General features: G+C 41.9%; 1 protein-coding gene across 2 annotated transcripts; it reads right to left on the bottom strand.

Moving 5' to 3' along the window:
* Positions 1 to 4,102: 4,102 nt before the first annotated feature.
* PIGA (phosphatidylinositol glycan anchor biosynthesis class A) lies at positions 4,103 to 11,684 on the bottom strand. Of its 2 annotated transcripts, XM_063183092.1 has the most exons (6): positions 11,551 to 11,684; positions 11,031 to 11,463; positions 10,345 to 10,477; positions 9,262 to 9,394; positions 7,896 to 8,102; positions 4,103 to 6,279 (listed from the first exon to the last, which is right to left on the bottom strand). In XM_063183092.1, the coding sequence occupies exons 1-6, from the start codon at positions 11,674 to 11,676 to the stop codon at positions 6,016 to 6,018; spliced, it is 1,296 nt and encodes a 431-aa protein (XP_063039162.1). In that variant the 5' UTR covers positions 11,677 to 11,684; the 3' UTR covers positions 4,103 to 6,015. The 2 variants fall into 2 exon arrangements, with proteins under 2 accessions (XP_063039162.1, XP_063039154.1); XM_063183084.1 differs by having other exon boundaries at positions 11,031 to 11,684.
* Between the last annotated feature and the right edge of the window lie 2,104 nt (positions 11,685 to 13,788).

The following is a 13,788-nucleotide window of genomic DNA, read 5'->3' as shown; positions in this document are numbered from 1 at the left end:
GGGATAAATAGTGGTGTCCACTGATATCTCTTGCAAACAGCATTGTCTGTTTTGGAAATATTTTTACATTATCCTCCATTGATTGAAAGGTGCAATATTTGAAATAGAACAAGATGCACCCTTTCTTTAACTGCCCTTTTTTTTCTTTTTGAAGGCACATGGCTTTCTATAGAGAACAAAGGGGTTTTTCTGCATGTATTTATTTGAATCTATGTAGAACACGCCATCTCTTTTTATTTTAAACTTTTATTTATTCCTGTTTTCCTTTATGTACCACAAGAGGAGGATTTAATTCTTACTTGATTCCCCTCTTTGCCCGGGTTCTCTTAGCCTTCAATTCCAACATCTGTCAAGTAAAAGAGCAGGATAATTCCTCTCTTAGAGATCTCAAAGAGATGGTGGATATGCACACGGAAATTATACAGCAAATTATTTCTCTGGGCATTTTAGATGCAATTTCTTTTGGTTTATAGCAGTACAGTTGGTTTAGTACCTTGTTGTCTTTGGTGTTCAGCCCTCCCAGGTGCACTAAAATGCTGTATAAAATATGTGCAGAGATAAAACACTCCAAGCAATTTTCTCAAGTGAAACAATTTTACTAAAATTCTGAATTAAACCAAGTTATTACATTCTTACATAACTTAACCCCTTGCAAAAGTATTACATCTACCTTTCCATACACAGTAATTGTAAATACCTGTAGAAACCTTAATACTTATGAATAATTTGAATCACTTTAATACAGTTTACCACAGACAGCTGAAGATACAGATTACAGGACAAGAAAAGTTCAGTTAAAGAATCATAGAAAAACCAAAACATTGGTTTATTGGCAGTTAATTCTGCTCAGCTGAGAAACAGGAGAAATTAGCAAAAAAAGGTGGACCAAAAACCAGAATGGTCAGCCCAGAAAAATCTGAGATAATGAAAACATTCCTCCTGGAGCCAGAGGAATAGTAAAATCTGTAAAGAACAAAATGTTGGATGCAGAGAAAAAGAACACATAAAAAATATTAAGACCATTACAAAGTAAAGTCAGCCTGAATAATGGAGAGATATTTCTCATGTAGGATTTACAAAACTGTCTCTCAACAGGAGACAAGCAAAAAGGAAGAACACCTTTTAAGAGAAAACAACTAGAAAACCAGGCTTTTGGTTGCAAAGGAAAATCATTGATTTCTTTCACAATCAGCCTGCTAGATGGTATGTAGAATTGTACATGTCCATAAAACTCAGAAAAATACAAGAAACTGAAAATCAGGTGATTGCCACTGAAATTCTTTTATCCCTAATGGAATAATACCAAAGAGCCCTCCAAGTGCTCTAGAAAACCACAGGAGAGTTTGACTGCTTGGAAGCAGTCACTGGAACATGACTCTCCCAGAAGGACTAATTCTATTTGTGTAGCAGCAAAATCACCCTCCTGCCTTCAGAACAAGACAAATAAAGATTTTCAGTTAAATTATTCAGTGAGTCATTTGAGAAAAACTTGTGTAATCTCCTAATCTGCTCTTAGCGTACAAGAGCACTGGGGAAATTAATGCAGTGGATGTAAAAGAAAATTATCATTGGGAAGGCAGCTGAACAGCATGGTGGAAAGTATGAATACTGGTGAGGGTGGCAGTCAGGCAGACAACAGCAAGCTTGGGTGTGATCACTCAGAAATCTCTGGTATTTTTGAAACTAGAGAGATGAGCAACATTGTGTAGGCGTGAGAACAGGAGGAACACAAGAGCAATGACAGTGCAGACACAGGATTGTCATCGCTCTCCCTTGCTCTTTTGAGCATCACTGCTGTGAGCTGAGCGAGCTGCATTATGCAACTCCATTAACAGACTTGAGTGAACAAGTCAGCCCCCTGTAGAAAAAACACACCTCACTGATTTATGCAAGATGCCCTAACCATTCCGTGAATCACTCTTCCTTAACTCTAGGATAATTGTTAAATTGTTAAATCAAAATATCAAAAAATATATTAATCCTTCAAAAAAATATATTAATCCATCAAAAAAATTGTCATGAGGAGGTAAATAGATGTAGTTTAGCTACATCCTCCAAAAAACATGAAAAGTAATGTTTATATATGCTAGTTTACACACATGCAAGAAATAAGCAGAAAAAAAAGGGCAATCCAGCTTAGAAAACAACTCATTTTCACTAAGGTTCACCTTAACTTTACCCAACTTCTAGGGAGAAATATCAGATATGACCTAAAGAATTTGGCAAGGAAATAAAGGATGAGAAATGCTGATCTCAAAGAACTTCAAAGAGGTATTGGTCTATTCTTATGCTACACACACTCTGAATTACAGCAGTGTATTTCTAATATATTTAGTTGGGATTAGAGTATCCAATGTATTCAATCAAAGTAAGGCAACTGGGGAAAAAAAGGAGTCAGAAACACTCAAACAGAAGAGATGAGAACAAAGGAGTCCATACAGAGCCTGGCTACTTCTTGTCTATCAGTTTGATCTAATAAATGACATTACTTCCCACCCAAGCCTTGCCCTATTTGCATCCTTGGGTCAGCACACTTACAACACTCCTTTTGAAAAGAGATGTGAGAGTGACTCACGGGCTGCTCTCAAGCCAATGTGGGAGTGATCTCACCTATCTGCCACCCATCACACCTGGTTATTGAAACTCCTGCTGCTGCCTGGGCAGGAGGACAGCAAACTCCAGCAGCATTCCCTGTGTTCCCAGGGAATGCACCAGCCCCTCCTGCTTAAACAAGCAGCTTGAAGAACCTGCATGCACAAGACAAGCAGCCATGCACAGCTGAAGTTCAATGAACCCTGCACAAGTAGCATCTCTAGAGTTGTGAGAGTTGAATCATGTCATGATCTGAAAGCAACCTGATCTACCTGCCAGGTTTACAAGAAAAATGTTAATTTTGGTAAAATAATAAATTCAGACACATAGCCACATCCTGTTACTAATTTTATTCCCTTAAAAAATATCCACTTTTTATCTCTGCCAACGTTCAAGTCATTAGGGAAAACTGTGGAAGTCAACATACTACCAAATGTCATGATGCACAGCAAACATCATGAGAGTAGTTTAATGACAGCAATTAAACACTAAAAATATTGAAATCCTTTTAATTTTTTTAAAAATCAAAGTATTAAGCCATTTTGAGACTGATTATTCTCTTATGTATTTACCTAAAATCTGTATTTTACTGAAGCAGAAAGCACCAGAAAGACTTTTACAATTAATTTTCAAAAGCCTAGGCATATATGAAAAAGGGACCAAATATAAAACAGGGAAAAAATATAAACAGATGCAGAAAAACTTGACCACAAACCAAGTAAATTACAGTAGTTACCTTCTTACAGATACACCCACACCCACTAAAACACAGTCTGAAAGACTAATCTTATATCTATACTTTACTTGATGCTTGCATGGTGTATTGCATGGTTTAACCTACAATTTTCAATACCTTGATTCACAATGTCTGCACATCATGTATTGGAAACAACATTCCTCCTTGTGCCAGGGGATGGAATTCCATTGCAGTTTGGGAGGGGGACATTCTATACAGGTCTTCCTGCTCCTCCTACACACCAGAGGCTCTGCTCTGTGCAAGACCTTGCTTAATTAGTGTCACTCTCCCTTTCCTAACATTTCCCTGGTATTTCACAACAATTGAATGTTACCTGCAAGCACAACTGAAACATTTTAATTTTTTTAAACAAGTTATTTTATTAATTTCTAACCATATTCATTATCTCAGTAATTTTTTTTTAGTATCCTGCTTATTTTATTTAGCCTGATATTTTGTAAAACTGTAAATGTTTCTGTGGCATCATCCTTTACTCCACTGCACAAAGCCAGTGAGCAAATCACTCCCACAAAGTTCTGCATAATACAAGTGGTGATATTTGAGAAACCAGTTATGGTTAAGTTTGTATGGCAGCTTGTACAGAAAGATGATTATTAAAAAACATTCTCGTAGGAACTCCAACAACCAGTGGTGAAAAGCAGCATTATGGTTTGTAGCTCTGTATTTTCTAATTACATCCTCCCACACATTAACGAAATGTATCCATTTTTTATGGAAAGGTAAATAAACCCCTAGATAAACTTCACATTGGGCTTGTAAACAAGACTATAACAAGGTTTTATTATGTTATTTGTAAGTACACAATGTTCCACAAAAGAAAATTTATTTTGAATAGATACACACAATCCTTTTGATTTGTGTTTGCAGATGTTGCAGGAAACCAAACAGAACTAAAAGAAAACAAAGTATTACTAAAATTACACACACATATATATATATATATAACATTTCCCTGGAGTGGCAATCAGTATTTTCAAAAGGTTGTTAGAAATATGAATGCTTGAACAATATAAAAAAAAAAAAGAATAACTTAAAGTAGAATATTAGCTTAATTCTACCCATTTATTCTTAAACCTTGTGGCACCACTTTAGATGATTTCTGCTTTTAAAGCAGCTGTATGTTACATATCAAAGGCTAAAAATTCTAGTAAAAGAAAATAGACTTCATATATGGCAATTATTTACATTATCTTTGTGTTTCATGAAAATATGTTCAATGAAATTATAAAATGCTTGTGTAATTACATCTCTACATAAACAAGATGAATTTGGCAGAAGGAGTGTGTTAAATACTACTCTTCAAGGGTTTGGAAACAGTGTTTTCATATTGCACAGTTTTAATATTAATACAGTGTCCAACAGCACACAATACTCCAGAGTTATAAAATAGGAAGCTTGTCATGATTAGTGATGCTTGAAAAAGAAACTAACCCAGTGCCTCAGACAAGGGGCAATTTTAGAGGTGGCTGACACAAATGAAACAAACACCTCTTCTCACAGCCATTGGCACAATGCTGTGCTGCCTCCTGCCCCAGTACAAATCACTCAAGACTCCTCAGAGCTGCTCCTTCTGTCTCTCCATGAAAAGCACAGCCATTGTCATTTCCACTTAAGGAATACCTTCCCAAGGTATTCCTCGGGAGATTGCACATGCAGCACCTGCCAGCCAGTGTCTCTGATGTGGGTGAGGTGAAATCACTCACCCTGAACGCCGTCCCTCCCAGAGATGGACTGAAATGCCACTTTGGTCATAAGAAAGGAGAAGGGATGGGTGGGTGGGAGGTGGAGAGAGCAGGTAAGCACAAGTGTGCCCATTAAGCCCTTCACAGTTTTTGCTCTCTCACACACGTGTTACTTCACACTTTGGCACAGACTGCTGGAAGTTTTCAGGCCTGAGATGTTTCTAGAGGCTGTATTATCTCTAAATAATACTATTTCTTCCCCTATGTACTGAAAAGCAAAAGCAAAACCCAAAATCACTATAAGCTTTACATCACTTTCACACGTGTAAGGGAACAGGAAAAAATTAGCACCTCTGAAAATATCAGAAAATCATTATGGAATGTTGATTTAGCAACAAAATGTGCAACTCTGACTAGGGAAGAACTTCAAAATAATAATGCTAGGCAGGCAAAACACTGTCACTGAACACAACTGCTAGAACTAAGTCACTGAAATTTACATGGTAATGGACTTAATGACTAATTTCAAGTGCCATTTTCATCTTAGGAGAAAAAAAGGTGTATTTTGTTGAGATTTTAATTATTTTGAAAGAGGTCTTTAAATAAAAATCACAGTAAATATCAGGGATTAGCGGGGATTACATTAAGCTAATAATTGTTGTGTTTTGCTTTCCCAAACACTTAAGCCCCTTTCTGTAATGTTCAAGTTATCAAGGAAAATCTTCTACTTTTGTTTCCAAGGCTTCTGACATATATAAAAACACATTTTCTCCTCCCAGCTTTCAGTGCAAAAGAGATGCCCATAGATTTGCATTAATCCAAAACTGAACTAAGAACATCATCCTAAATTGAGGTAGCACATTGAACTAAGTTTCTTTCCAAGAACTTCAGAAAGAAACTGAAGAGTTTTAAGAGTAATGTCTCTGTCAGCAAGCATTAAGACCTTTAATGACTGACACGTTCTTCTCTCTCCACTTGCGCAATTTAGGAGTTTACAAGTTCCTCTTTAATTCTTCTTTTTTTCCCAAAAAAATACCGTTTAGTCCATGCACCCTTAGGTCCTGTAGCATCTATTGCAACATCAATAATGGAATCTGGAGTCATCCACCTCAGAAATGCCAAGAGAAGGAAGTTCAGAACAGCAAAAAAAGCAAAAATACACCCGGTCACGGGACCACAGTGAGTCATTAGTCTGTCAAGTCGCTCCTTCATTGGTAAAACCACTTCATCTGCAACTCTGTCATACACCTAAACAGAGAGGAGACAGAAAGTAACATCTTAAAAATGCATTGATTCTACCTCAAAAATCAGGCAGTGCTTTATTATCACTGCACAAAATAAATGATCTAGTCTTAGCTACCAGACGGGACAAATATTGCCCCCCAAAAAGTTTGCAGATCCTAAGTGCTGATTTATGAGTCTTGTTCTAGACATTTCATTCATTCATTTAAGGAGAAATATGAAACATTCTCTTCTTTTACACACTTCAGAAGTATTTCATTAACTAGCACGGCTGCATAATTTTTCTCTCATGTAATATTATACAGGAAGGGCTGGGGGTTTTAATGGATTGAATGGGTTCTAATCTCATATTCACATCAGTCCCAGGAAGAGCTTGAACATGCAATTACTAGATTTTAAACACAATGATGGATGAACTCATAGGTGAGTTTGGCACTATTCCAAATCTCTGTATTTGAACAATGAACCAAATCCTAATAGGCTCCTGATTTTTGTTTAAAGAAACAGTAGTTCAATTACTGCACAAAGCAAATATTTGCCACTAGTGACTTATTATACATGTCAATCACAGCCAACAACAAACCCACTACAAACCACTCCAAAAAGGCTTGAAGGACACTGTTATTTCCTTAAGAATGTTACAGGCTCCATTCTACAGGTAACCTTATTTGGTAACAAACAACTACCTTCTGTAAAATTGAAGATCTATGCATACTTCTACCAATTCTATGACCATTTTCCTTCATGAAGTATTGGTGGGTTTTTTTAAGAAAATGTTATATAAAGCAAACTCAAATCTAGGCTAACGTCTGTAAAAACTTCGCAATTCAAATGTCGCCTGCAGTTACAAAATCGTAAAATGAATTATACTGATGGCATTTAAAAATATTAAAATAAACTGTTGTACATATCACTTCAAGGAGGCTTGTAAGATATATATATTTGCATGCAGTACAATCTAAGTAAGAGGCATGGGGTTCAGCTACTCTCTCCTTCCTAAAACACAGGAGGTGAAGGCAAAAGTGACACAGCTCCACAGGTGTTTGTAACATTACTGCAGCAAACATTCTTCACTGGAGGCAGAGTTTTTCTACTGAAGTGCAGCTCTAGTTCTGAAATATGATTCCAAAACTATGAAAATAAATTTTCATTACAACCACAGCTTATGTAAACTCAGCTGTGTTCAACCTTCCAGCACTAAACTACTTCACATAATTTTAAACTACTTGTTAGCACATGGCAAAGCTTTGTCATGAACTGCTCTTACCTTGTCATACACCTGAGCAGCACATTTTCCAGTTATGCCACAAAAGTTACTTCATGTCAAGACTTGAACAAATAGAGTAGAAATCTAACTAATGATCTAGGCTTTTCTTCAAAATATTTACCAGCAATCATGGCATGTTAGAAAATATAAATACAAATAGAAAATATATCCAGGAGTTATTTGTGGGGAAAAAAAAGCATTTTCTCGACCTTTTAAAACCATGTATGTTTGAGAGGAAACATGCTGAAAAATTACACTGGAATATTGCATGGTGAATGTGCCTAGTAATATTTCAAAGCAAGAATTGTTTCAGAAATGTAATTTCAGAGAATTTAAAAGAAGTGATTATACATACTTTCTCAGTTCTCTCTGCTACGTTCCTCCACGTATAAAAAGTCTTTACTTTGTTATGAACAGTTTCTGGAGATGGCAGAGTTCCTGATCTGAGCTGGGCAATTGCTTTTTCTAGTCCATCACACAAAGATTTCACAGAGGGCTCACACAAAATGATGAGATTTTCTGGAAGTACCTCTGGAATCCCACCAACTCTTGTGCTCACCACCTTTGAAATAAACAAAAGAAATGGTGACATAAAAAATGAAACTGTGTGACAGCAATGCTATTACATTGTTCAGATGCAGCTATTTAAAAGAAGGAAAACATCATGGTTTGGGAACTTGACCTGTGTGTGCACTAAAAATGTAAACCCCAGAGAAGACAAACACAGCAGATTACCTTCACCATTGTCCAGAATGATTCTTTGGTGATAAAAGAGATGACTAACTAGACAGGTCTAAGGAGTGGTTATGAGACACCTTTCCTGAAGGTGTTTGCCACAATACACAACTGAACCTGTGTAATCAGATTTTGGACATTTCTTCCACAGTATCTCAAGAAACCTCTTACCTCTACTTGCAGAGGATAATTTTACCACATACTTGAAATTTCAGTTTCCTGGGTTACTGAACACTTGCAAAAATTTATTTACATTACTCTGAATTATTATTTTTAAAGGAAAATCAGAAATTACAAAGACTCACATTGTGCAATCATCTCTAAACATTGGGCAATAAGAAACTGCAGAACTTCCTCACTTCTAGAGAAGAGATGGCAAGAGAATAACTACAACTAGGTAGTAACTGCTGTCAAAGGATACTGAAGTAAAAAAAAAAAAAATTGAAGTCACTCCCATTTTCTATACTTACTGTAAATTAGGTACTCTTATCAGTCTGTCTTCTTAATAAGGTTCCTTTATCTTTTATTGTGAAACTCTAATTCTTTATTGTTACTGACTCAACTTCTTTTTTGAGTTGTCAGTCTGAGTTGTAAATTAGTCATGGCTTTTACTGTTCTCTCTTTCTCCAACTTATCTTGAATCCCTACACAGGAGGGCAATTTTTCTGCAGCTCCCTTCAAAGTTAACCTTTGTGAACATCAACTACCCCAAAACTCTGTAAAGGAGTACAAACAAAACAGTATTTGGCTATTTCAGAGAACTGAGAGCAGATCTACATGTTACTACAAATTCTACACAAAATTCCTCTTGTAGTTGACCCTTCTCTCTCAGCTTCCAGGTGATCTGTAAATGGGAATAACATTTGCTTACCTCTGTCAAAACAGAGCCTCAGATGAAATCAATGTGATAAGCACGGGTTATTTCATTGTGAAATCTGTTTAAAATGGATACATGCTTTCTAGATACTGAGATTTTTTTTTTTTACCTGTAAACCACAGCTTGCTGCCTCCACAATAGCCATACAAAAGGCCTCAGTGAGGGAAGTGTTGAGAAAAATGTGCCCCTGGACCAGGACATTTCTGACATCCTGGTGTTCCAGGCCTCCTAGAAGACGCACCCTGCATACAAGAGGGAAAAAAAAACAAACAAAAAACCCTCAGAGCTAAATACTAGATTTGGATCATAATAATGCCACATATTCAGAAAAAGGTACCAATGGTTCACACTTATGTAGTGAGAGAACAAAGATGGGCACCTCGGTTTAGTTTTCTCTAAATTTCTCAGGCAATGGAGAAACGGAAAATCCTGCTTTTTTACTGTCACACTGAAAGAAACTTCTGAAAATAAAGTTGGTGGGAGAAGTTGCTGTTTTCATGACATTTGCCTCAATCTGAGTCTGACAAGGGAAAAAGTTTTTAAGATACAATGATCAGGACCTATCAGCTTGAAGAGACATTGGAAAACAATAAAGGGCAAAATGAGAATGATACTGACAATTTTAATTGGGGAAATCACTGACTAAAGCACAAAACAGGCAACAAACAACCTAGAAAATAAAATGAACACTCAAGACTATGAAACTTGTTCTTGATCAAGAAAACCCAATAGAAACACATAAATGTATCTGTATCATGGCAACATTCTGGTAACATGGTAGCACCAGGGAACACGTTTGTAGCACCACAAGAACACATAGGAGACAAGCACCATGCTGAAGAGTTTCATAGTGAAAATAATAAACTCCTAGCAGTCATCATGACATGCAATAGCACAAATGAGCTGTTAACACCTGATGCCACATAAGATCCAAGCATCATGGTTGCAGAGAGGGGCATGATAAATTTATATCTAAGTCACCTTTCTATGTCTCAATGGAGGCTCATTCAGGGCCTAATCATAGAAATATTAATTAATTTGCTGGACCACAGTCCAGCTCTCAAAGTCTTCAGTGTCTTGTTTATCTGCCTTGCCTTTAGCCTCAGGCTTTGGGGCTTATCTGGGGGAGGGAGGCAGGCAGGTCCCCACCCCTGAAGAACCTTGAAGGGTCATAGACACCCACAGAACCAACCTGTCATGTAGCTGGTATCTCTCCCGGACTTCTTCCAGTACGATTCGCTTTGGTCCTTCTCCTCCAACTAAGAAATGTAACTCTGGATATTTCTGACACAGCTCAGGAATTATACCACTAAGCAAATCAATACCTAAGAGGAGAAAATTTAGGGCAAGCCATTACTTTCTTTGATTTCAGAACTTCTCATGATTGTAGCCCACAACTACAACTATATTCAGGAGCTGAAGAAATGAAAAAAAGGTCTCCTGAAGACAGTTAAACTGCTGTCCACAAAAATATGAAAAAAAACACAACTTGGGACCTCATAGGAGACAAAAATGGAAAAAAACCCACTTAAGTTGCTGTCATTTGATTAAATAAAAAACAATTAAAACATTTCTAACAGAATATAGAGATTAGGCCCTAAATCTTATGTCCAATACGAGCCAAATGTTCCATTTCACAAACTGACCAAAGCTTCTGGTCTCTTCAGTATTACAAAGGAAACACACCTCTGAACCCACCACGTACAAAAACAATGTACATTTCTTCTTCTTGAGTTCACAAACACAAAAGCTTGGAACAGCCACCTCACCACTCCCAGTGCAAATTCCATCCATACCACAGACAGCCTAAGCTGTACCTGACCAAGACCTTTCCAAGGAAAGGAAACCAAAACAAGCTTACATTTGACCCCCCATTACCTTTTCTGTAAACGAGTCTGCTGACAACCACAATTGTTATTGTACTGTCATCCCTCCTGGAGGGGTCTGGGGTGAAGTCGGTGGGATCCACAGCGTTGGGGATGACAGAGACAATCCGAGGGTCCAGGGCTGCCCGCAACACCGTGTTCTCCTTGCTGGTGTAGGAGACGCAGATGATGTGGTTGGTGTCACACAGGGACACCGTCAGCAGCTTGTTGGTCAGCACCGAGCTGACATCGGCGAAGCCGAACAGGGAGTGGTCGGTGAAGACGGTGCGCAGCCCCATGGTCTTGGCGTGGAACAGGGCGTCGTGGGCCATGGCCGAGAAGGAGCTGTGGGCGTGCACGATGGTCACCCGCTCCCGCACGAAGATGTACCTGAGCAAGGGCAGGCTGTGGAAGAGCGTCGTGGCCGTGGACTGGTTGTACATCACCTTCAGGGGCAAGTAGTAGACTTTCAGCCCGCTGGTGAGGTAGCGGACGCCCTTGCGGTGGCCGTAGGCGTGGGTGACCACCAGCACCTTGTGGCCGCGCTCGATGAGGCACTGTGACAGCTGGTACACGTGGCTCTCCACGCCCCCCATGTTGGGGTAGAAGAAGTCCGACACCATGCACACGCTGTGCGCCGCCGGGCCTCCGCCGTCCATGCCGGGCCCGCTCCTAACGGGGGAAGGAACCACAAGGCGCCATCACTCGCCGGCGGCCGCCCGCGACGACCCCCGGCCCCCTCAGTGTCGGCGGCGCCGCCGGGCCCACGGCGCTTTCCCGCGCAGGCCGCACGCGGGGAGGGGCGGCGCTGGGCCCCCGCAGAGCCCGGTCCCCGCGGCGGCGGCCCCGGGGAGCGCGGGCGGCGTGAGGGCGGGGGGACCGTGCACGTACCTGCCGGCGGCCGGCGCTCCCTGCGCGCTGCCCGGCGCCATGGCCCCATCGCCCGTCACCGCCGCGGCCACGCCCGCGCGGCGCGGAGCCGCAGCCAATCACCGCCCGGCGCGGCGTCACGCGGGAAAAACAGCGCCAATCGCTGCGCCGGACTGCCCCGGCCTCGCGCCCGGGATCCGCCCCGCCCCCGGCCCCGCCCCAGCTCCCATCCCGGGATACACCCCAGCCCCCATCCCGGGATACACCCCAGCTCCCATCCCGGGATACACCCCAGCTCCCATCCCGGGATACACCCCAGCTCCCGGCTCCTCCCCAGTTCCCATCCCGGCCCCGGCCCCGCTCCCATCCCGGCCCCGCCCCAGTACCAGGCCCCGCCCCGCTCCCATCCCGGGATCCACCCCAGCTCCCGGCCCCGCCCTAACTCCCATCCCGGCCCCGCCCCAGGTCCCACCTCAGGATCCAGCCCCGCTCCCGGCCCCGCCCCAGGTCCCATTCCGGGATCCCGCCCCGCTCCCGGCCCCGCCCCAGCTCCCGGCCCCGCCCCAGCTCCGCCTCAGCCCCCAGCCCGGGATCCCGCCCCGCTCCACTCCCCGCCCCGCCCGAGCTCCCATCCCGGGATCCCGCCCCAGATCCCATCCCGGTGTCCCGCCCCGTTCCCGGCACCAGGCACCGCGGGCACGGCGCAAAGGCAGCGGCGATGTCCTTGCAGGAGTGGGAAGCTCGTCCCGGACGGCTGTTGACAAAAAAGTGTAGCACGGAGCTGCTGAAAAAGTGGCATAAATGCCGTATAGGGATGGGATTGCCTCACAATTCCAAAGGCTTTGCTCTGCCCCAAAGGAGAAGCTCTCCTGGTGTGTTACAGTTACAGCTGGAGCTCCCGAAATGTTCTAGACTCTTCTGCCACAACTCCTGAAAGCTTGCTGTCTCTAAATGAAAATAAATTTTTAAACCATGGTTTTTATAGGCGGCCCGGGAGCTTGAACACTGGGAAAGGAGCTGGGTTGGCATCATTTGGCTGTGTATTCCTGCTCTTCTCAAGGAGCCTTACCATCAGCCTTTTTTGCCGCTCCAACACTCTCCTGACTGCTGCTGGCTGCCAAGAAGGTGGTTCATGCCTTTCCTGTATGTTCCCAAAATTACATTTGGCAGCTCCTTCTTGCCAAGATTTCTGATAAGAATTTTGTCAGATTTGTCTGTCATGACTCCCATGCAAATGTGCTTGTTGTGAGTGACAGTACAAGCTGACCTAGGCTGGAGTGCTGGCTGGGTTCCTGTTGGTTGAAGCTTGGACAGATGTGATTTGGAGGCACTGATCCCAGGAAGGACTGAGGAGGAAATCAGGTACTTCATTCTGGGGACTGAAAGATGTGAAAACCTCAGCTGTATTGAATAAGAAAAGCATTGCTCACTGATGGAATTTTTCTCATGTGTTCAGAAGGATGGGACCAGCACTGGCAAATCTGGTTTCATCATCAGGTGGGTCAAGAACCTGAATTCTAGGGGGAGAAGGTGAGTGTGAGGCCAGAAGAGGAGAAGCTTCTCACCAGCAACAGCAGGGTGTGAAAGAAGAAGAGTGAGAAGCAAGGGTTTGTAGGGATCCTATCTCAGAAGAAACTGCAGCCTGAGTGTAAAGCTGTGGCCTTCAATTACATCTAGGAAAAAGCCCCCAAAACGGTGCCAGGAGAAGGAGGAATGCACCTGGGGGCTCTCCAGTGCAGCACCCCATGTGAGCTCTGGTAAATGGCAGTGATGACCTCCCTCCCTGGCTGTCACACTGCCCTGCAGAATCAAGCTGTCAAGTCACTCCAATTGTAGCTGCTGGGAAAAAATGCTTATAATTTTAACTATTTTGAAAATTTTTTTGTACATTAGTTCTTCAT

The sequence above is a fragment of the Melospiza melodia genome, chromosome 2 (genome assembly GCF_035770615.1).
Source record: "Melospiza melodia melodia isolate bMelMel2 chromosome 2, bMelMel2.pri, whole genome shotgun sequence".
Classification (NCBI taxonomy): Eukaryota; Metazoa; Chordata; class Aves; order Passeriformes; family Passerellidae; genus Melospiza; species Melospiza melodia.
Note: the sequence above shows the minus strand (reverse complement) of the source record. Positions and strands in the feature narration are given on the sequence as shown.